Raw genomic sequence first — 25,320 nt, 5'->3', positions numbered from 1 at the left:
TCCTCTTATATCTCAATGTGCAAAATAAGGTGTCATGAGAATCAGTTGGGGAGAAAATGACACCAAAAGCCAGCAATCAACCCAAGTTTAGTACATTTATTCATCCGTTTTCCACGTCACTTATTCACCGCCACTCAATCTTCGGGAGCAACATCTGATAAATCTGAGATCACCGGAAGGATGACCATCAATCTGGACAGCACTTTTACGTGACACAACTAATGTAAGGCAGCATTCTCTCGGTCACAGAGACATTAGACGTCTCGGTAGAGACTAACTTCATCAATGGTTTCGTGTGCTGTGAAGCACGGGCCAATTATTTGTAAAGCACACGACAGCTGGATGCTAACTACTGTATCTCCACGATAATATTGCAATATGTTGGATCACACGATAGTTTACCGTAAAGATCTGCTCCATCACTAGAGGAGGACAGTGCTGTCACTAGCGAACCTGATAAATAAACACTACTGGTTTTTACTGTTCATTTTGCTTTTGCTGCTCGTTCTACTCATTAATGTTCTGCTCGGGTTCAAATTAGAAGGGCAGAACCTATGACATGTTTATGTAATTAAAGAGTGACACTGTGGAAGTCTGGCAGCGTGGTCCTGTGAATTCACTGCCCATAGTGCATTGCATCATCAACAACAATGGCGACCTACTAGTTAAACTGATTAAAAAAAAAAAAAAAAAAAACGAAAACATTAAGAGGGGTTTTATTATCAAATTGTTATACCTCATACTAATATTTATCTTTAAAGAACTACATGTCTTTTTATCCGTGCTACCCTTTCAGCCCTAAAGCTAAGAATTGGAGTAGCAACCTGTACATAAGAGCGTTTCTTGGACTTACGATAACGTAACACTTATAGGAAGCAAAATTGAGAAGCATTAACACCAGAGTTACGGGTAGCCGATAATAATGGTCGATAAAAGCACTTTAAAATGATATCAAATAATATTGACACCGGTTTTAGGCCAATATACATGTTTCCTTCAAAGTCAATGTAGAAACTTTTGGCCTTTGTATAAGGGGTGGTCACAGCTTAGCACAGCAGTTATTATTATATGTTAAGTCCTCGACTGCATATATCGGCATCGGATTTTTGGAGTTTGACAATATTGAGATATCTGTTAAAAAGTCATTATCAGTAAACTCTTATAAACACCCATACTTTCACACAGAGCAATATATGGCTGTCCAAAATTTGATATTGTATTGTATTGTCATGAAATTGGTGATTTACACTCCTAGTAAAAAACACACCTCCATCCACACCTTTGCACAATTGACTTTTTTGAATGAGGAAATCAGACAATGCAAATTGCATTGGGAGGCAAATCTCAGAACTGTGCGCAAACATGCAATCATGCTTTTATAACCATTCCAATAAAATAGTTTTGAAGTACTTCTAATAAATAAGCATTGTGAAACACTTGCATGTTTGGGTAACACTTTTCTAGCTCTATGCCAATACTGGGGGGAAAAAATAAAAATGTCTTACTTCTAGTGCCCCCCATTTTACAACTCAAAAAATATAGCTTGTGATAAGTTTATTTATTAAATGATTAAAACATACAGACAACATGTTAACAGCACTGATAAACACTTTTGTTGAACACACACAGTCAGTTACATTATTGCTGAAAGCATGAAAAAAAAATGTACAAAAGGTGGATATCCAAGTTTAAAAGCATAAAATATACAGAAGCATTGTGTGGTTCATACTATAATAATTTTAAAACACACTTTCTTTGGTTTAACACAAAGATAACTTAGATTCACACCATGGCTCTACTGTAGTAGACTGGTGCATACCGGTGTTCCATTACACCCCTTTTCCAAGGGTTTCCACTTCAATCAAACTTCTAACACCATCTTATCTCAGGGGTTCTGATTCATCCTTTGAACTGAGACTTTAAAAACGGTACTGAAGTGTAAAAGGGTGCAGATTAAGGCTGCGTTATTGACTTCTGGATATGGTTTATTTTGACTGTTTTGCAGTCAGGTGTGATGGACCAAAACACAAAAAGACTGCTATGTAGCAGAAACATTGTCTCTCATCTCATTGTCTACTAATTTTTCATGTTTGAGCTAAATGGCTCCTCTGGCTATTTTGTCAGATGCAGTGGAGTTCACAACCTCTGGTGGGTTGCACAGTTAAAGCACAAGATAAGAAAGTGTTCCCTGTTAATTTTTTTAGCTTTATGAGAACAAACAAGATAATGATGGTCTTCCAAGCATGTGATCCAATGAAGGTTAACAATTTAAAAAAAAAAAAAAAAAAACAGGCTCACAATTGATTGCATTTTCAAACCCGTGCCCATATAGCCTGCAGTTAGTGTTTTCACGTTGTGGGAGGAGCGAGCATAGCACAAGTCCTGTGTCTACAACTACTAACTTCTTCTCATACAAGAATAAACAGATATTAAGTGTAATTGAAAAGGAAATGCATTGCAAAGGAGATTTGGCACTTAAACAAGGGAACACAAACAGTTGGTCTCTCTTCTTAGGAACGTCAAGTAGCCATTCCGTTATCAGCAAAGGCACTTCAAAGATATCATAAAAAGCTAGAAATATACGACAATAAGTGTATAAAATTCACAATAAATACAGTAATAGTTCAATAGTAATGTAAAAGATATCAGAGATTTTAACAAACCGTTTCAGGTGTGAAAATTAGTGCCACACAAATTGATGCTGCAGTGAAGAACAACTGCGGTCCTTTTTATGATGTGATGAAAGAATTACGATATAAAAAACCTATATAAATAAGAAACGGAAGGATTTTAAAGCGTTAGAATGTGGTCCATAGATACACTTTAAGAAGGGTCACTGTTCTTGCTTGGGTCCTCAGTCTACATTCCTGTACCTGGTGAAGAGGTTGTACAGCACGCGGAGGGTTGATTTAAGGTCACAGTTCACTATATCTGGAAGGTGGGAGGGAAAAAAAAGAGGGAAAAAAATAGCAGTGATGAATTCACCTTGACTGCTAGCAATATTCACAATAAGAAAATATCTTCCTCTGGCTTATAGGCAATATGCTTCACCAGGGTTTCTGCAGGTATCAGCAAATCTCATTTAATGCTTTATAATGCCACTTTAAATGTCCATGCCTAGGGTTGCTAACCATTCCTTGAAAAATGGAATTGTCCTGTATTGAGAAACAAAAGTACAGTGGTATGAAAAAGTGTCTGGACCTTTTGGAATTTCTCACATTTCTGCATAAAATAACCATCAAATGTGATCTGATCTTTGTCAAAATCACACAGATGAAAAAACTGCTTTTACGAAAACCATCCAAACATTTATAGGTTTTCATATTTTAATGAGGATGGTATGCAACCAATGACAGAAGGGGGGGGGGATAAGTGAACCATCATATTTAATATTTTGTGCCCCCCCTTGGCAGCAATTACTTCAACAAGACGATTCCTGTAGCTGCAGATCAGTCTGGCACATCGATCAGGACGAATCTTGACCCATTCTTTGCAACTGCTGTAGTTCAGTCAGATTCCTGGGATGTCTGGCATTAATCGCTGTCTTTAGGTCATGCAACAGCTTCTCAATGGGATTCAAGTCTGGACTTTGACTTGGTCACTCCAGAGCATGTATTTTGTTCTTCTAAAACCATCCTAAAGTTGATTTACTTCTGTGTTTTGGATCATTGTCTTGTTGCAGCATCCATCCTCTTTTTAGCTTCAAGTGTCTCAAAGACGGCCTCAGGTTTTCCTACAAAAGATCCTGATAAACTTTTGAATTCATTCTTCCATTAATGATTGCAGGTTGTCCAGGCCCTGAGGTAGCTAAACAGCCCCAAATCATGATGCTCCCTCCACCATGCTTCACGATTGGGATGAGGTATTGATATTGGTGAGCTGTTCCATTTTTCCTCCACACACGACGTTGTGTGTTACTCCCAAACAATTCAACTTTGGTTTCATCAGGCCACCAAATATTTTGCCTAAACTTCTGTGGCGTGTCCAAGTGCCTTTTTGCAAACATTTAACGAGCAACAATGTTAATTACACAGCAGTGGCTTACTCCACAGAGTCCTCCAATGATCATCATTCTTAACCATAGTTTTACATATAGTTGCTGTGTGTGTGTGAGATATTGGACCGAGTCAGTGATTTCTGTAAGTCTTTAGCAGACACTGTAGACACCTTTTTTTTTAACCTCTCTGAGTATTCTGCGCTGAACTCTTGGCGTCATCTTCCATGGACGGTCGCTCATTGGGAGAGAAGCAACAGTGCCAAACTCTCTTTCCATTTTTAGACAACTTCTCTACTGTCGATTGATGAACATCCAGACTTTTAGAGATGCCTTTGTATCCTTTCCCAGCTTTATACAAATCAACAATCGTTGATCGCAGGTCTTCAGATAACTATTTTGACTGAGCCATGATGGACATAAAACAATGCTCATCAGGACAATTCTTATCAGGTGTGTGTTTTAAAGAGAGCAGGGAAGAACATGTATCAGTGATTGGGTACACACCTGACTTAAATTGTTTGCTTAAAACTGGTTTAAATCTCCTTAGGCAGAGGGTTAAGTTATTTATTTTCCCCCATTCTGTCATTGTTTAGATGATATCCTCATTAAAATATGAAACCTATAAATGTTCGGGTGGTTTTAGTTAAAGCAGACAGTTTTTACATCTGTGTGATTTTGGCAAAGATAAGATCACATTTGATGGTGATTTTATGCAGAAATGTGAGAAATTCCAAAAGGTTCAGATACTTTTTCATGCCACTGTATGCGTCCCATATTAAGCTTTAAAGGGTCCCATATTATCAAGAAACCCGGAAATAGTGTCTTTTTGCAGAACGAATGAATACTACTATTATGATACTTTACAAGAGTAGGCAGGGAAGATCCTGCTTTTTGAGCAATGAGCTGACGGAACAATGACAATACAAAATCTCACTCATCTCATTGGCCGAGGTACTGTCGCTTGCCATGATGATAACGGAAAACAACAGAGAAGGGTGGGAGATAAGAGGCTTGAGTGAAGCTTGAGTAAAAACACATGGTCAGAATGATGATTGATTTCTTGTACTTGTCTGTGTACTTTATTTTCACAAATTGAATTATATTTTTGTGTTCTGTCAATTTCATTTGTTTCCACATTGTATTTGGAAGGGCTGTGGCGTGCAGAAACCGATGGAGGGGCAGGTGCTGATAGATCAAAAGGGGCACATGAACAAGAATTTAACACACCTTACAACAACATAACTTGCAGTTTAACCAGCTTTACAGTATAATTGGCTCTGACTGTTGACAGACCTTGATTGGGAGGGGGAGAACAGTGAATAGAAAAAAAATTATGGACAGTAGCACCTCTATGTGTGTGTGAGTGAGGGAATCAGGGAGGAAGACCTACGGTAATTTTCGGACTATGAAGCGCTATTTTTTCCCCATCATTTTGAATCCTGCAGTTTATCGTCCAGTGCGGCTTATTTGTTTTATTTAGGTTGATATGTAACACTTTATTTGAAAGTGGCATCATAAAACTGTCATAATTATGACATTGACATTATCATGGGCATTAGTGAAGTCTTATGACAGATGTCATTAAGTGTCATCCGGCGAATTATGTCACTAACAACATTTATGTCCAGCTCGGCTCTTTTACATCCATTCAAAAGTGAGATATTTTGCCGGATAACAGTAAAGGACATCTGTTATAAGCATTTATTAATGCTCATGGCAGTGTCATGTCATAATTATGATTATCTAATGACAGTCATATGGCGCCATTGTGTAAAGTGTTACCAAATACCATCACTAGCAATTAATGAAACTGGAAAAGTAACTGAAGAAATATTTAGCACAGAACATGAATTTTGATTGTTATTTACATTTGTAGCGCTGCATGCATGTTTGACAACAACAGTGTTGACAGCAGGTGGCAGCAGAGGTTGACTGTCTCCCCCAAGGGCGCATTGATGGCCAAATGAAGCAATGAAGCCTTGCAGCCAATTGGTTCAGGGCTTCATGGTGGTTCATTTGGTCTAATGACCGTGTTACCGGTTAATATCTTTTGGTGTAAGTATCCCATAATACAGCTGCGGTTTATAGTCCAGTTCATAGTTATCGATGAAGAAATGTAGTTTTGTGTCAAATTTGGTGGGTGGCGGCTTACATTCAGGTGCGCCTTATAGTGCGAAAATTACGGTACTACACACTACATAGTAGCACCTTTATATCAAAACTTTCTTCCCCAACTTGTTATTCATCTGAAAACAAACTACATCAGATGTTGCGGCAACTTCGTGGCACGCAGATGGCTTTTGAAAAAAAAAATTTTTTTTTTTTTTTTTTTTTAAAAAGGTTTTTTGGTGTTCAAGTAAAGTATTCGTTGGCATGCCTACATAGTCGGCCAACACAAACATAAGCACCAAAAAAAAAAAAAAAAAAAAAACAACAACAAAAGGGGCACTTTGGGGAGTGATCATTTGCAAAAATGTTATTGCTGAGGGGACTTTAATCGCACCTTAAAAGTTAAAAAAAAAAAAAAAAAAAAAAAAAGTCAAAAATACACACAAACACACACGCAAAGAAAAAAAAAGGCTCAGGACCTTAAGGGTTAAATCATTTAATTAAAAAAAAAAAAATTATTATTATTTTAAAATAAAGCAGGACAGAACTTAATTTTATTCTAGAATATTTTGTATTAAAAATACATTGCTGATAATAATAGTTTTTCCATGTGCTCATATCACTCAAATACGTACCTAATTCAGGTTTGAGTAAACGTATTATGTTATGATAACTGTATTTTCCACACTATAAGGCGCATCGGAGTATAAGTCGCATCCTGAATGGCCTATTTTAAAATGTTTTTCATACATAGGGCGCATCACATTATAAGGCACAGCAGTAGCAGTAGTAGTCCTAGTGGTGGTGGTTGAGGATGCATCCACTAGATCTGTGTTTTTCAACCTTTTCTGAGTAACAGCACATTTTCACATTGGAAAAAATCTTGTGGCACACCACAAACTAAAAATGTTCCAAAATGACTCTCTGTACAGTATATTTAATTATAATATAATTTAACAATATTTATACTTATCAGTTTGATATTTGATGGAAAGTGAAACAATGGAGTAGGTTTTGTCTCATCCCCGATTAAAGTAAATCTGAACAAAACAGCTTTCACTGTATGGCTTTGCAGTTGAGCTGTCAAGTCTTTTTTTTTTTTTTCAAGCACGACCCATACTAGGGACTTCCATTTGGGTCAAAATGTTGTCCAGGGCTTAGTTTGGATTTTGAAGTTGTCCTTTTTAAAAACTTATCCATGACACCCACCACGACTTCCGTGTGCGTCACATTCGTTCTTGGTTCCGTGCGGGCGAGCGGGGTACGATAATTGCTCATATTGCGTTCAAGAACGGCTCGAAATTAAAGCCATTAGCCACCTTGCGCGTCTACTGCACATCATTTGATTAGACTTGTCAAGTGTCAGCATACACTAAAGTATCCTTTCCATTTTATCCATACGACCATCAATCCTCCTCTTGCGTTTTATTCCAACACATGTTATGGACAGCAAGGTGGCTGATGGCTAGAAATCCGAGCAGCTCTTGAACGCGACACGAATAATAACTCGCTCACCCGCACCTGAGGCTGAGTGTCCTTCCTCCAACTGTGCTGTTGAAAAACACTGCACTAGATTGAACTGGGCTAAAGGGTATTTCATGCCATGATTAACAGATATTCATCCATTTTAAAGAGCGCCTCGGATTGTAAGGCGCACTTTCGGCTTTTATGTGCGCCTTATAGTGTGTAAAATACGGTTTGAATTGAAAAAAATATTACTTTACACATACACAAAAATAATTCAAGGGTGACGTTTATCGGGCCGGCCAGCTCTCCCAATGAGGTGTCCCTTATTTGTATTTCAGGGAGTTGGCAACCCTACCCATGCCCAATTGCTGATAGTTTTACACACATAAATTTTAAGCATTAAGTAATAAATAATTTTAATCGCTGAAAATACAAATGCAACTTAAATGCTACAAAGAGCTTGAACACAAGGCTCAGGAAGGCCATGCATTCATCGTGGAGAGCTAAGAGAGGAATACTAGCAGCCCATCGATGGGTATTACCTTCAGCCTTAAAATTAGCAACCAGAGTAGCTAAGAGTATATCATAAGAACGATTCCTGTGCTTAAGATAACTTAACTCTTATAGGACGAAAAACTGGGAAGCATAAACACCCAATTCGGAATATACGTTTTGGGAGCTTTCATTTGGATCGACTGTTTTTGCGTATTGAATTGAAGAGGGCGTATCGAATGGTTCGATATATCAATATAACCAAGTATTGTTGCATCCTTAGTGGCGACCTCTGAAGGGAAAAACCGAAAGGAAGAGGTCTCAGAAGAAAAATATATAAAAGGTGAGAGCAAAAATTTGTAGGTTTTATGTAAAACAATCACATGAGCAAAGATGAACCTGTGTTGATTCCGATAAAGTAAAAAAATAAAAAAAACTTTCAACTGAGGAAAAACTACTCTTTTTTTTTTTTTTTTTGGCAAAGCTCAGTCATATTCTTATAAGTATAAAAATGCCATTCAAGCACAATTCGAAATATGACTTGATGTGTCAATTAGATGTCATTGTGTCCATAACTTTCATACCCTCTGGCCTTGGCTTTGGTCGCTCCAGACCTCCATCCTGCATCAACTCGAATGAGAAGGACACATTATGTACCTATGGAGAGATTAGGCATGTATTACTCATGAAATGAACTGCTCACCACTTTGCCTGCATGCAACTAAATGAAAGCGGAACACTGCTCTGGAGCAAATAGGGAACCTATTTCAAAACCACACTTGTTCATTAATACAACACACCTCTGACCTCAAACACTGCTCACCCAAAAAGAGCATCCTCATTCTGTCAATGCAAGTACATTTTTTTTTAAAAGACAGATTTTTGTAGTTTTAGAATTTGAAGTGTCATAACGGTTAAGGATTTGTGTGAAGCCCATCAGAGCCACACTGAAGGCGAGAACGGAGGTTGGTCGTCACACAGATTGGTCGTTACACTGGTTATAACTCCAACACCAGAGGGCGGTGTTGCACAGTATTATTGTCAGAGGTGGGTAGTAACGCCTTACATTTACTCCATTACATTTACTTGAGTAACGTTTTAAGAAAAATACTTCTACGAGTAATTCTACAAAGCCATACTTTTTACTTTTACTTGAATAGATTTGTAAAGAAGAAACATTACTCTCACTCCGCTACTTTGGGCTAAACTAGTCATTACATATTTCTCTTTAACCTGCATATTAGATTGGACATTTTTTCTTTGCCAGCGATGCCAACAGTAGCTTTACCAGTTTCATCAATAAAATGTCACAACAAAAATAACGACTCCATTATACCAATTGGACTCAAGCTTGCCGTTCTATGATCACGCCAGCCTGTTCAATCATGTGGCGTCAAGTATTCGTCATAGAGCACTGCCCTCAACATGACTCTAAACTGTGGATTTTAACCTCTCAGTTTTTATTTGGCACCGATTGACCATGGACATATGATCCTTTTAATTTCATAATAGGACCTATGAAGGAACTATTTACTATTCAACTATTCCAACAAGGAACTATTTTCTCCACTAGAGGGCACTCATTCGCTTTGGACGAATGATGCTTCATTTCTGTATTTTTTATATTACCATAATGGCCCGAAAATATGACGGTGTTTTTTGCATTGAAATAAGATTGAAAAAGAGGGGGTCGTTTTATATACGTGGTCTAGATATTATACCCATTCATGACGCTAGATGACGCCAGATATCATTGAAGCGATGTTCTGTTATGACAGATCTCAGCTACTCTCCCCATTGACGACGCTAGATGGCTACAGATATCATTGAAGCGATGTTCTGTCATGTCATGTTTGCATTATTTTATTACAATGTTTTTCCGTCTTCAGATTTATTTCAAGACTACAGCTACAGTTTGACTTCACTTTGATAGTTAATGCAGTTATTGTAATTTTGTTGTTTTATCACAATAGATTGGTTTATTTACATTTCAAAAACCAGAAGCCATTCATTTACGAATGTGTTTGCACTTTAGTTTAACCCTATATTGCCAAATGTATCACATTTGATACACCTAAAATTTCATGATTTTAAGACTAATTCAGAATTTTGCCATTTCTTTTTGAGAAAAAAAAAAAAAAAAAAAAAAAAAAAAAGATGAATGCAAGTCAACACATGCATCTGCAGGTTCCATGAAAAAAACAAACAGGATTTAGCAAGGGTTATATATATCTGAGCGCTTATTACACATATTCATTTTGACTTTTCTTTTCACAAATTTGAAAAAAAAAAAAGGGGTTTCATTACGACCTTATTTTTCAAATTTTGGGATTCTCTGATGATTGCTTCATATTGCTGGCATTAAAGGGTTAAATGTTCAGATACTAAGATTTCAATGAGGCAAAATAACATGCTTTTTCTCTGAAATATATTATAACCATTTGTTTCAGATGTACTGTAATTATTTTCTGTATCCAAATTAATTTGGTGTTCAAAAAGTATTTTTCAAACTTGAGCCTTGAAAAAGAGGGGGTCGTCTTATAATCAGGGCCATCTTATAATCAGGGCCGTTTTATATTCGGGCCAATACGGTATATATATAATATATATATAATATATATATTATATTTATATATTCTTTCGCTGGAATTCAATGATTTTATTTGCATTTCTTAATGTGGTTATTTAATGGGCTACTTTAGAGTTTAATAAGAACAGTTCATATAAATAACTGTACGGGGAAAGAAAAATACCACCGTAAAAAAAAAAAAAAATCTGACATTGTAAGCAGTTACTCACAAGGTTACTCATTACTTGTGTGTTCTTTTCACCCAAAACTTTTTTACTTGTATTTCAGTACATTTTTTGGATGACTACTTTTACTTTTACTTGAGTAATATTATTTTGAAGTAACGCTACTCTTAATTGAGTAAAAAAAAAATTTGGCTACTCTACCCACCTACATGATGAGAATTGAGCCAATAAAATATCATTTTTGTGTTTACAGTGTCACATCACTTTGAAGTGAGATTTTTTAAATGTATTTATTATTTTTTTCTTTCTTTAAAGTGTAATTCAAAATGTTAAAGTCTTCACTATTGTTTGGCTTGGGCTTTCATGGGGTTTCTTATTGTAAGTGTTACTGTTAAAAAGTATGAGGGCAAAGATGCAGTTGCTACTATAGCTAGCCAGTTGCTTGCTAGTTGATAGTTTAACTTTTTGCTAAAACCATGATTTGGGGTTGGTTGTCACAATTTGGACCAGGATAGTTGTCACACCATCAACAGTTCAGAGGATTCATAGGATTTTTTTTTTTTTCATTGTACGGAACACAGCTAAATTCTTTTACAGTTCACCTGTGTACATCTTATAAATAGAATAAAAAATACTATAATTTAAAAAAAAATCAAAACAGGGGTGGGCAAACTATTCAACAAAGGGCCTCAGTGGGTGCGAGTTTTCATTGCAACCCATCAAGAGCACACCTTTTCACCAATCTGGTGTTTTACAAGTGCAATCAGTTGATTGCAGTCAGCTGCTTCTTGTTTCCCCGGGCTCCTCATTGGTTAGACTGCCTGTGCTGGAGCAGTTTAACAAAGACCAGGACCCATTGCGGCCCTTGAGGACCGGTTTGCACACCCCTTATTTAAAATCAAAACACAGACAAATTCTTAAGTGCAATTAGTACTTGTTTTTATATATAATCATGAAAATGGATGCATTCTGTTCTGTTGAAGAAACATTGTAAACCTGTTCTAATTTAATGGTAACATTATAATGTATTGTTCTAATTAGAGATGTCCCGATGCTAATTTTTTGACTTCCAATCCGATATTTTAGTTTTTTGTTTTGCCGATACCGATCCAATGGCCCTATTTTCAGACCTGTAAAAGTAATGCAAAAAATAATAACCAGTAAATGATAAATCGTAAATTGGGTACGTAGCGCAGCCTGCCCGTACCTCCTCTAGAAATGCTCATTTGTTATGTTTACAAATATAACATGATGTTACTGTTACAGTCATTTGTTTCTAAAGAGAAGTAGTCTCACTCAGCGGTTTGCCTTATGGTTTGTGGAACTTCTGACCAAATTTGATACTGACCAATATTTCAAAACAGCAGTATCAAGTGGCAATACTAATACAGAGTATCGGATCAGGACATCATTAGTTCTTAATACTGCTTATTTGTTAGGATAAAACAAAAACACAACCACACATGTGAACCTCATTCAAAAGGTGTCGTTAAAGAAAACCATTTTAAATAAGTGACAATCAACCCTATTTAGCAAAGGTCCACAATTGTTTTTTTTTTTTCATACAAGCATGGGTCCATTTATTAATATCGGTCAAGAACATTGCTGCCATCACTTCAGTCAGACACTATTTTATTATTTCTCCATCTAATGTTTGGCCAACACCCACGACACTCTGGGTGACTACTCCGTTGCAATTTGTTGTTGTGTCATAGATTTAACAATAACCTTTCTTGATATGCTTGCTTCTTGATATGACTGCTTCAACCTGTTTATTTCTTGCTTTCTCAATTCTGATTTAGGAGGAATCTTCTCTTCAAAAGAGCTGTGCTCTTCAACATAATGGTGTTTCAAATTTTCACTTTTTCTCAGAGCAACTGTCTTTAAGCATATTAAGCACATAGGTTTGGTACTTGCAGTTGGTAAAATGACCGCATATTTGTCAGTCCATTCCTCATTGAAACACGATTTTCGTTGTACACTTATCTTATCTTGGTCAACTTTGAGCATGACATTTTGTTAGATTGGGTCTTCTACAGGTGGCATGTAAACAAACAGATTGCATTGTGCTGGGGTGACTCGTTTCACACTGCTGCGGTCCGTCTACTCTAGCTAGCAGCATGCAGGCTCTCTCAGCCAATTAGTGCATACATGCGCGCTCTCTCAGCCAATCAGCTCATCCATGCAGGCTCTATTACCCAATCAGCGCATCGTTGTCATAAAGGTGACAACAAAAGTGGCAACATGGAAGATATTTGACTAAAAACGAAACACAATTTAGCGATAGAATAGTAGCGCATAGTGATAGATCGGCGATTCATAGACATAATATATGTATAAAAAAATAATAATAATAAATTAATGTTGTTGTTGAAAAGTGCCACTTGCTCTGGGTCCGCAGAGAGGTATGCTGTGGTTTGGTCGTGGACCGCGGCCCGCTAATTGAGGACCCAGGCCATATGGTGTAATAGCGTGTGTGTGTGAGATATTCATGAAAGAGTAAAATTGTGACAACTAACCCTGTTCACCCTCATTTCTAAACAATGTGTTAGGCATGTCCTTGACGGCTTCCAGATATGCACACTTAATTTGTTGCATGGACAATTACATTTCAACAACATAAAGATTTTTTTGTCTACAAATTCACGATCCCAAATTGATTCATAGACCATACAAGGCAAAACTGCAACGAGGCAGTATTTAAAAATATTTTTTCATTTAAAAATATACAGTGTATACTGTATATATGTAATGAAATGTATGTAGTATATAATTAAATATAAAAATATTAAGATACAGGCACTTGTAATACCCCTCGTAATAGAGATGAAGGGATCAAAATATTTTACATCAGTATTGTGTGTGGCCACCCTGTGTAGTAAAACAAGATGAGCCTAGTTAAAAATGAGTAGGTGCTGCGGGGCTCACACAAACCTGCAAAAAAAAAAAAAAAAAAAAACTGAGCCCCTCAGCCACGACTCTAGTTGTTTTCCTGCGTGGAAGAGATTACAGCTGCTGTGCGGCTTTTGCCTGTTCTTCAAGGCCAGGAGTGTGTGTGCGTGTGTGTTTTTGGAGTTGTACACATTATATCAGGGATGGCCATTCTGCTTCACAGCTTGGCAGGGGTTGCTGGCCAAGACCGTTACAAAAGCCTACTATGGTGTCTCCATAGAGCGCCTGTTTAGAATACCGTGGTACTACAGAGGGCAATAGAGAAAAAGATGGCTGCGCCTTGAATGGGCTCTGAGGAAAGCAGACGGTATTAAAACCAAGCTTTTGAGGGCAGACCTAGAATATGTTGGGTTTGTTTTAAAATGAAGGACCGGCTTGAACATGTTTATTAAATTGCACTGCAGCATCCATGATAATTCAAAAAGTAGGAGAAAATGAGCATATCACCTTCTGGTCAAAATTCTCAGGCGTGAGGAAGAAATTGTAAAGTGGCACAAAGTATCCCTCCAGCAGACCCATCAGCAACACCAGATAAACACCATCTGCAAACTGATACACGGCATAGGCAGTTAGTCAGACCACTTGATTGTATGGGACAATGTAGGGATTACAGAGGAATTATTTTTGGGGGGGAAAAGAAACTATTGATTCAGAAAAACCCTCAACTGAAATTGTTTAACAGCCTATAATGCATGCTGACTTTGATCAAAACCATTTGTTGTTTTGGATCCAGGGCTGCAGCTATCGAAAATTTTAGTAATCGAGTAATCGACTGAAAATTCTATCGATTAATCGAGTAATCTGATAAAACAATAAATTTTTAGGTGAAGAGCAATTATAAATATACATGAGAAAACAAGACATTTCATCTAATCTTGAACCATTTTCAGTCAATCAATGTCTTTGTTTTCGATGTATATTGTTGAAAACAGCCAACAATTGCATCTCAGATGTAACTAGAATTAAAAAAAAAAAGACTAATTCACTGCTTTCACTCAAAAAACCTTTAGATCTTATAAAAAAAAAAAAAAATATATATATATATATATATATATATATATATATATATACATACACTTATATATATACTTATATATTAGGCCTGAACGATATTGGAAAAAACTATTGTTGCGATTTTTTTTAGGTTTGCAATATATTGCGATATTATATTGCGATATTAAAAAAAAAAAAGATCTATCTTTTTTAAAGAAATTTTCAATAAATGACTTGAATAGCTGTTTGGAAATACTTTACATAACACACCGTGACCACAGTGTATTCATATAATACCGTTTAATTTGTGAATGATGAAGATTTCTGTATGAAGGTATCCAGGAAGTCATGTCTGCACAAAATAGATCATTTATTGAATACAATATTTTACACTTCAACAGCAGCAAATACATTAAATGATAAATAAAAGAGCAGGTGCATTAGTCCCCTAAGTTTTTGACAAAATATAACAATAAATAAAAACTTCTGTAAAATAACAACAAAGTTGTCAACATATTTGAACAAAAATATTAAATATGACAAATAAAAGAGTTGTTCACAAACTATAACAATAAATAAAAACCTCAGTAAAACAACAAAGTTGTCAACATATTTGAACAAAAATATTAAATATGACAAAAGAGTTCACAAACTATAACAATACATAAAAACCTCAGTTAAACAACAAAGTTGTCAACATATTTGAACTTAAATATTAAATCTGACTAATAAAAGTGCAAGTGCATTAGTCCCCTGAGTTGTTTACACAAAATATAACAATATAAAACTGCAAAACGGCAACAAAGTTGTAAAAATATTTCAACAAAAATATTAAGTATCAAAACTTTATGTGCAGCTGTACTATATATAGTTATTTGAAAAATACGGTTTACAATAAATTTAAATATAAAAGAAACAAACTCAATTGAACTTGTAAATAATTGAACTGAATAACTGCAAATAACTGTGATGAATAACAGAACCATTTTAACTCCCAAATTTCCTGCCTTCCTGATAGCTGTCACATGAATAAAAAGAAAAGACATTCCTTCAGCTGTGTTATGTATTTGTCTGCATATCGTCCACCTTCCTTGCTCAGCAATTCTCAACTGGGTCTCATAGGTTTTTGGCCAAGACTATTAGTTTATCCACTATAGCAGGCTTGAGACAAGAACGTTGGCATTTAACAATGTTCCCACCTGTGCTAAAAAGCCTCTGATGGGGAGCTCGTAGCAGGAATGCATAGATACCTGCGTTTTAAATGGTCCCACATGTTTGACAGATTACTTCTTGTTGAGGCAACCATGGCGAGGCACTGTCGACAGGGATGTTTTTTGTCCCTTATAGTCTTGTTCTTGCCAAAATACTTCCAAAACTCCTTTTGGATACAGTCTTCCTTGCTCCTCCAACGTGTTGATTGCTTGCTTTCACTTTGAGAACGGGCCCTCCTCCCTCCGCTCTGCTGTTCGGCCCCTCCTCCCTCCACTCCGCTGTTGCAGGGGGAGGGGGAGGAGCCGATGACTTGCTGGAGAGAAAGAGAAACTGTGCGCTTTTTTCCCCTCTCCTTCCTCAAAACAAACGTTTGTGGATTAAAAAAAATGAAATTAAAAAACTATCGCACGTCCTTGCGATGGGACTATTGCACATGCGCACATCGCGATGGCGATGTTTAAACGATATATCGTTCAGGCCTATTATATATATATATATATACACCTAAAAATGCAGTTACGCTTCATAACACACATCACTTAAAAGCTTGGATTTTTTTCCAAGTGTTTCAATTGAATTTCTATTTGTGTCAAGCCATTTAGTCTAAACTGTAAGTCCTGATAGGATTTTGAGTTTTTGCAGTGTTCAAAATAAATGTATGATACAGGCTGTATTGGAGCACATTAGGGACCAGTGCTACTTGGTGTTTTATCCAGCAATGACTACTGAGCTAAAATTGATAGTTAGCATTATTGAGTTTTTATTTTACACCCTCATCACTCCACAACGCTATGTTATGTTAAAGCCTGTGTGTAAGACACGTTAGCCACGCATCGACAGTGGTCATAATTAATAGAAACCTAGCCCTCTGCAGGGCTAACGTTGCGTGAGCTAGTGACAGTAACGTTAATCTTATTTATTAGCGCTTAGCGCTCTTTATTAGCGCTCTACTGCTTTAAGATGGCTGCTGTTTACTAACAACAATTTGGTTGACATGGACATTATCTCGGAAATTTACCTGCTCGCGAGCTAGTCACAAGTCCGGTACATCACCAAGTAGCGTTAAGTCTGAATACAGCAGGTAACGTAATTTTCAGACTATAAGCCACTACTTTTTTCCTTCATTTTGAATCCTATGTCGTATATCTCAGTGCGGCTTATTTGTTGATTTATTTGGGTTAACAGGTAACTCTTTATTTGACAGCGGCGTCATAAGACCGTCATAATTAGGACATGACACTATCATGGGCCGTACTGAATGCTTATGACGGATGTCCTTAAGTGTCATCCGGCAAATTATATCACTAACTCCATTTATGTCCAGCTCGCATCTTTTACATCAGTGACAGTCTTATTGCGCCACTGTCAAATAAAGTGTTACCAAATTCCTTAACTAGCAATTAATGAAACAAATGGAACAGTAACTGAAGGAATGATAAGCACAGAACACGAATGTTGATTGTTATTTACATCTGTAGGGCTTCAATGCATGCTAGGAGGCATGTTGGATAACAACAGTGTTGACAGCAGGTGGCAGCAGAGGTTGACTGTCTCCCCCAAGGGAGCAGTGATGGCCAAATGAAGCTTCTTGAAGTAATGAAGCTTTGCAGCCAATTGGTTCAAAGCTTGGTTGTTCATTTGGTCTTATGACAGTTGTATGACAAATAAAGTGTTACCGGTTAATATCTTTTGGTGTAAATATCCCATAATACAGTGAGGATAGCCGCGGCTTCTAGTCCAACGTGGCTTATCTATGAACAAATGTCGTTTTGTTGACAAATTTGGTGGGTGGCAGCTTATAGTCAGATGCGCCTTATAGTGCGAAAATTACGGTAATGTTCCGCTTCAGAGCGCAGAGGATGATGACTTATCTGTTATATGAGTACACTACATTTTTTAAATTCTGAAATGACATAACATTTGACAAGCAGTAAACAAATAACTCAATAATAAGAGATAGAAAACTAGATCAGACAACTGTTTGCCCATTTTAAGGTTTAGGATGAGACTTAACTTTTCTCTATGGCTGAGCAGCAAAGGCAGTATGAGTGCTTAAGACAGAAATTTTAAATTTTCTTGTCTGTGTGTGCGTCATACCTGTGTTTCCAATTCGGACACCTCTAAGTTGAGCTTGTTCAGGTGCTTATTCACAAATGTGATCAGTGTCTGAGAAAAGACAAATTGAACATAGAAAAAAATGAGACAAAGGATAATACTGTTAACCCTTTAACACCGGATGTGTTGGTGGCGACACGTTTACGCATATCATCTTCAAAGCCTCGTCGCTCTGTAATTACATCACCTACGTGTCACTGGTAGGTCACCCTTTTTTACTTCAAAACGGCAAATTTCGCCAAAAGGTGCGAGATTTTCATGCCTGATCAATCTTACATATTTTGAAAACAGATTTGGAGATTCTTTTTGGGTCCAAAATGTTGATTATAATTGGTCGTTGAAGAAAACAACAGTTTGGACATGAAGATTATGTTGTCCTGAAAAAAAGGGCCCCAACCAAGCCATTGTGAACAATATTGCCTTTGAAATATAAAGGCAAAATCAAAGGCATGCAATTTCGGACAAAATAGCCTCAGGTGTTTTAAAGGGTTAAATACATCATATTTGGAAAACTGCAAATTTATCCTCCTGGTTTAATTTTGTACAGAGCCTATCAACGTTGGCTTGATTTGGAGGCGGGCTCAAGTATGCTCCACTAGGGACTCTATTGCACAGTCCAATGCATTTTGCTTTAGAGAGTTTAGCTAATGTGCTGCTTTTGATCAGAAGTGTAAATAAAAAAATGTGGTACTTAATTATTTTAAAAATGTTGTTTGGTTTTGGTTAAATGTTTGTTTAATAAAAATATTATGAAATGTTTAATAGTTTATATCATCACAGTGACCCAAATAAATAGCTCATGAATCAGCAGTGAAAAAACATAATTACCTTTTTGACAACATTAAGTTTATCTGGAGCATGGTCGAACAGGGTGTCAAAAGCATCCCGCTCTGTTGGAAAACATGGAACAAATGATTGAAGCCAGAATATAAAACTGTATTTGTACATAACTGCAGAAAAAGTAAATGCTGGGTAATCTCTTACTGCTACAGCATACCATGTCTTCCGGAGAAAGCCCTGATCAAATAAGGACAAGAGAAGAAAAAAATGTGTCAAAATAACAAACAATAACAAGGGGAGAAAATTCATCTTATTCACAATTTCACACATAAATCTCTATAGAAAATGAAATAATGAAAGACAAATGCTTCCAATGCAATCACAGAGGAATGCAGAGAATGGGGGGATTAGAAAAAAATTCAACAATAGACGTAGCAATGGCATCATAATTAGATTAAAGGGAAACAGGTACATCTCGGGTATTGAAATAACCAGAGAATCATAGTCGAGAAGCCCACAGTGGCTGCATACTGCAACATAATTTCAACAGTAAAACATTCCTGCTGGGTATTGAAACAATGAACGATGGCATACAGCCTTTCTGTGTAAACAAGGGACGCATCATCTATCACCACTATGTTTGGAGAATATCACATGCTTGTGGAGAACAACAACTGCGGCAGTACAATTGTCCCTTAGGTGGTCAAGAAGACATCACACATTCCCACACACATACATAAAGTCTGTAATCAAGGGAAGGCAAGTCTGGGCAATGTTCCTGGTGGTGTGCTAATAACTACATTTCCACTGTGACCATGGTAGTGCTAGGGATCCTTTGTGTTTTTGCTGTCCTGCTGTTATCTTTCTCATTGCTGCTCTCAGATTGCAGCCTCTTGATCTACAGCTAGTCAGGTGTGTGGCTTCAGCCTGGGTGTGAATATGTGCGTAAGCAATAAAGGCTTTCTTGTTGTTCAACTAAAAGTGAAAAATATTTCGCTTGCTACGAGTAGCCTTGCTACTCTTACTCCGCTACTTTGGGCTACACTAGAGTCATTAAATTTTTCGTCTTAGTTCTAAATATTAGATTTTACTTTATTTTTGCCAGATATGCCCCCAGTGGCTCTACCAATTTCACCAAAGAGATGTCGCAACAATAATCACATGACTCTGTAATACCAATAAAGCGTAACAATAGTCACATGGCAACGCACAAGCTTGCAGTCGGAGGTCCTATGGTCATGCCGTCTTGTTCAGTCACTTTGAAAAATAAACTTTCACATAGAGTGCTGCCGTCAACATTATTTTAAAGCACAGATTTCAATCTCTCCCCCAGTTTTTATTTGGGAACCAACAGACCACAGAAAACTGGATGTATGATTGTTTTAATTCCATGGTAGGTCCCCTGCGACCTGAACAATATTTGACCCTCTAAGGTCGGCGTCTTTGCACTCGACGTCATAACTCGGCCTTGTAACTTGGTGATTACGTATAGACTACCATCAGTTGACAACTCCCACAGACTTTGCGCCATGCCTTCCCGTAGGGGGCCGAACCATTGAGCGTAGAGGTGGCTTTCACTATTCACTGTGATAAACTCAAACACACGCTGCGTTCTAACGCCGGATTTAGGTGGAAGTAGGACGAAGGTTTTACCGCATACAAGCACGCAGGAGAGTCTCAAGAGTGATTTGGCTGAGGATTCAAGGTAATTATTATATTTATCGCACCATGCATGCACTTTGAAACGTTATGAATACAATGAAATGAATGGAAAAAATTAGCCTAACTTTAGCTTGAATCATTAACGTAAAGTGAATGACGTTTTTTTGCTTTTAAGTATGTTAGTAAGTAAGTAAGTAACTCTAGACCGTTTTATGTTCATATCTACAGATATTCAGCGATTTAAACATTTATTTGCAAGAATTCTCAACTTAAAAAGCTCTTTGTTCCGTGATGGCCGCCATGTTGGATTTTGTTTTTGTACACAATGGCGAAATTTAACCGAAATAAGCTGTGATTGTATATACAAAAATGCAAATTTTGCTTTTGTTGAGTAAAATTAAGATTCTGCACTATTTCCTCAAGTATTAAGCTTCTGATGTGAAAATTCAGTGATTTATAAGCTGTTGAAAACTTTCACTCAATGTAAAAAAAATAAAAAATAAAAAAATAAAAAAGTTTCTATTTTGAGCAAAAACTTGTTCGTTAACTATTGCTACTGATTCTAAAAATGCAGGTGATTATTTATGCATCTGGTGATTTTTGTGCATTTAGCGTAAAATTTGATAATTTTACAACAATTTTAAGTTTTGTTATACCTGTATGAAAAAATAATCGGGATTTTATTCGGGAACGACTTTGAATTTTTTTTATATCGCTGCTCATGGAAACTCATATATGCCAAGAGGAGGTGTCTGTTTTGGTTTTAGGTCGCTAGCGGCTTTGGTTTTGAAAATATTTGAATGTCAAGTTTTTGAACACAGGCCCCCTACGGAATGGCCCCAAGCCTCTTTTGCCGTCAACTGATAGTGAAGTCTATGGATTTCGTCACCTATGCGCTTCCGGAAGTGGAGCTTCACCCTTGTTTTTAATTAAGGTCAATACATCAAGTAAAATGGAAGATAATGCCCTTTAAGTTTTATTGCCCTCATAAATATGCATTAAAAGGCTGCATGGAACGTGTTTTTGTTGCTATTTTAGTAATTTCCAATCAAATTGCAACCCGGAGAACTACATATCTCATGATTGTATTTTGACATCACTCCGGAAATGACGATTGTTACACGGATTAGCGAGGGCCTGTGTTGAGAGAAGGAGTGCGTGTCTGCGCGAGCGATTTTGGAGAGTTTATTTGAAGATGATCAGTAAACTGAATTTTGCTTTATTTCAACAACCTGATGAAGAGGATGACTCAGATGTGTCATCTTCTTTGGACGAGTTGAATAGTAATCATGTTTATATAAGTATGTGTGTGTTCAAGAAGCTTGATTGTATGTACTGTATATAATTTTTGAGGCCCAGAATAGAAAAGGTGATGGGTGGAAAAATGAACCTATTCACAAGAGGTCCTCCAAATACTTTTTGTGTTAGATGGTAGTTTTGTATAATATTTTCACTGTTTTGCACTATTTAGCAAAGTTGCTCTACTATACATTGCCTGGTTTGAACATAGTACAATGGTGTGAAAAAAGTATCTTAACCTTTTGGAATTCCTACATAAAATCACCATCAAATGTGACTGATATTTGTCGAAATTACACAGATGAAAATACAGTGTATGCTTTATCTAAAACCACACAAACATTCTAGCTTTTAATATTTTATTGAAGATAGCATGCAAACAATGACAGAAGGGGGGAAAATAAGTGAACCCTCTGCCTAAGGAGACTCAAAGAGCAATTCAAACCAATTTTTACCAAACATTTTAATTCAGGTGTGTGCCCAATCACTGATGAGTGGTTTAAAGCTGCCCTGCCCACTATAAAACACACACCTGGTAAGAAATGTCTTGATGAGAAGCACTGTCTAATGTGCATCATGGCTCGGTCAAAAGACCTGTCTGAAGAGCTGCGATCAAGGATTATTGAGTTGTATAAAGCAGGGAAAAGATACAAAACCATCTCTAAAAGTCTGGATGTTCATCCACCGACAGTCAGAGAAGTTGTCTACAAATGGAGAGAGTTTGGCACTGTTGCTTCACTCCCAAGGAGTGGTCGTCCACCAAAGATGACGCCAAGAGAACAGCGCAGAATACTCAGAGAAGTCAAAAAGAACCCTAGAGTGTCTGCTAAAGACTTACAGAAATCTCTGGCACAGTCCAATATCTCTGTGCACACATCAACTACTAGTATAAAAACTATGGGCAAGAATGGCATTCATGGGAGGACTCCACGGAGGAAGCCACTGCTGTCTAAAAAACATTGTTGCTCGTTTAATGTTCGCAAGGAGGCAATTCGACACTCAACAGAAGTTTTGGCAAAATATTTTGTGGACTGATGAAACCAAATTTCAGTTGTTTGGGAGTAACACAAAATGCCATGTGTGGAGAAAAAAATGGAACAGCTCACTAACATCAACACCTCATCGCCACCGTGAAGCATGGTGGAGGGAGCTTCATGATATGGGGCTGTTTTGCTACCTCAGGATCTGGAAAACTTGCAATCATTAATGGAAGAATGAATTCAAAAGTTTATCAGGATGTTTTGCAGGAAAACCTGAGGCCGTCTGTCAGACAGTTGAAAAGGATGGATGCTGCAACAAGACAATGATGCAAAACTCAGAAGTAAATCAACTTCAGAACGGTTTCAGAAGAACAAAATACACGTTCTGGGGTGGCCAAGTCAAAGTCAAGAATTCAACCTCATTGATATAATGTGGCATGACTTAAAGACAGCGATTCATGCCAGACATCCCAGGAATCTGACTGAACTATAGCAGTTTTGTCGAGAAGTATGGGCCAATATTAGTCCTGATCGGTGTTCCAGACTAATCTGCGCTACCGGAAAGCGTCTGGTTGAAGTTATTGCTGCCAAAGGGGTGGGGTGGGGGGGTGATTCACAAGATAAATTATTATTACTATTAAATGTGATGGTTCACTTACTTATTTTCCCCCCTTCTGTTATTGTTTGCATACTATCGTCATTAAAATATGATGATAATATGCAGAAATGTGAGAAATTCCGAAAGGTTCAGATACTTTTTCATAACACTATGTCAGGGGTCCCCAACCTTTTTTGCACCACGGACCGGTGTGATTTGGGTCTTTTTTTTCACGGACCGGTGTCCTGTCAAATTTTGCACCCTTATAAAATTTTGCTTCCAAAGCTTTTGTTGTGGTGAAAAAAAGCCCTCTTTTATATTCAGTTGGACTCTCAATGTTATCCAATGGTGCTAAAAAACTATTTACATCATAAACATACATGTGCAACACGGAAATGGCGTAAATTAATGCTTAACGACACGGCGAAGTCGTTAAGTGAGAGGGCTACGTGCAGTTGTTGTGTGCACCTAACATGGCAAACGTAAGTTAATATTTCTTTCTTTAAAGAAAGTTTGTAGTGTGTACTTTGTTGCCTGGCTCTGCCAGACTATTCTCCCTGTATTTTTCAAACACTGAGAGAAATAGTCTGGGAACCATCCCATTAACGACCTCTCGAGCAGGTACAAAATCAATCGACAAATCAAGATTCGTTTATTTGCGTGGCGTGTTCTTAACGAGCAACGTCACTCTTGCGCGTCGAAAGTCGTCTCCACATCACAGATGGTTAACGGGAGAGCCGAGAATATGTTCCAATCCACGGAAAAATCAGTTTTAAATTACCAAAAACACATCGACACGAGTCATTGACAACAGTCTGTCTCGCGCTAGCCATGTTAAATAAACTCCGCTCTCTTCGTATGTTTATTTCCGCGCGCAAGTTCCTTGTCCTTCCCTCGTCAGTTTACTAACGTCACGTCTGCCCGTCGCTGATTGGTCCACTCCGCTGTCTGTTTGCTGTGGCTTGCTCCGCCCTGGAAATTGTATCCGCTTGAATGGTGGCCAGACTCAATAGCTGGAACAGCGGTGAGTCTGGTGTACCAGGCAATGTACTTTGGAATCGCTGCATTCGCGGTCCTTTTTAACGTTACGCGCATGCCAACTTTGTCAGAACACCGGCAATGTGCGGCAGAAAAATAGAGCAAATATAAAATAGCATTTGTTTTTAGCCCCGTCGTGTTAAGTGCAGGGGAAAAAAATACAACTCACCCGCTGAATCAGTGGGAGGCCTGAGTTTGTTTCGTTGAGACGTGATGGTCCCGAGATGGGAGAGTGAGAGAAGCTAGCATCACAAATACACGATGTTGGGAATTGTAGCACAGTTTTCAGCGCGCTCCTAGCGATGTCAGGATATTCCGAAATGACTTTAATCCAGAACTTCGGTAGAGTTGTCTCAAATGTACGTTTAAGGTCGCCGTGATTTGCGATCGCTACAAGCTGATATTCCTGTTGCACAGACATGCTCGAATCACTCTGTTTATTCACATACGGGTCACGAATTCACTCCTTTGCAGTTCGTGGGTCTTTAGTGATTGGGAAGTAGCATAAATGTTGTTTTCTTCGAGGTTTTAGGCACATCTTCTGGCTCGTCAGGTTCCCTTTTCCCCGTAAAAAGTCTGTGCAAAGACGTCTGTTATTCAGTCATTCTAGTGTGGGGGCTAATTATTTCCGGGAAGAAATGTGATTGGCGATGACCTACGTCATACGTTATTATCAAGTCCAAGCGTGCATAGATATACAAAATGAGATTTAGTGCTAACAGCCCAATCAATGCATTTCTATGATGACCTCCTATCCTGTAGTTGTATATCTAGAGTAGACAGGTATATTGGTGTGTTAAGCGGCACAGGCCAAAATAAATTGGCCAGAATGCAGTCGTTAATAAATTATTTATTATTTCTGCGCGGCCCGG

The 25,320-nt window shown here is 37.6% G+C and overlaps 1 protein-coding gene across 1 annotated transcript in view; it reads right to left on the bottom strand.

Annotated features, from left to right (window-relative positions):
- Nucleotides 1-1,547: 1,547 nt before the first annotated feature.
- parvaa (parvin, alpha a) overlaps nucleotides 1,548-25,320 on the bottom strand; it is a 48,205-nt gene continuing 24,432 nt past the window's right edge. The window contains exons 8-13 of the mRNA XM_057835956.1: nucleotides 19,089-19,108; nucleotides 18,920-18,981; nucleotides 18,074-18,142; nucleotides 14,219-14,320; nucleotides 8,650-8,722; nucleotides 1,548-2,931 (exon numbers count right to left, since the gene is read on the bottom strand). Coding sequence (XP_057691939.1) covers nucleotides 2,855-2,931; nucleotides 8,650-8,722; nucleotides 14,219-14,320; nucleotides 18,074-18,142; nucleotides 18,920-18,981; nucleotides 19,089-19,108 — 403 coding nt within the window. The 3' untranslated portion in view covers nucleotides 1,548-2,854. The remainder of the gene's footprint in view (nucleotides 2,932-8,649; nucleotides 8,723-14,218; nucleotides 14,321-18,073; nucleotides 18,143-18,919; nucleotides 18,982-19,088; nucleotides 19,109-25,320) is intronic.

The sequence above is a fragment of the Corythoichthys intestinalis genome, chromosome 5 (genome assembly GCF_030265065.1).
Source record: "Corythoichthys intestinalis isolate RoL2023-P3 chromosome 5, ASM3026506v1, whole genome shotgun sequence".
NCBI lineage: Eukaryota > Metazoa > Chordata > Actinopteri > Syngnathiformes > Syngnathidae > Corythoichthys > Corythoichthys intestinalis.
This window is presented reverse-complemented; position numbering and strand designations above follow the sequence as displayed.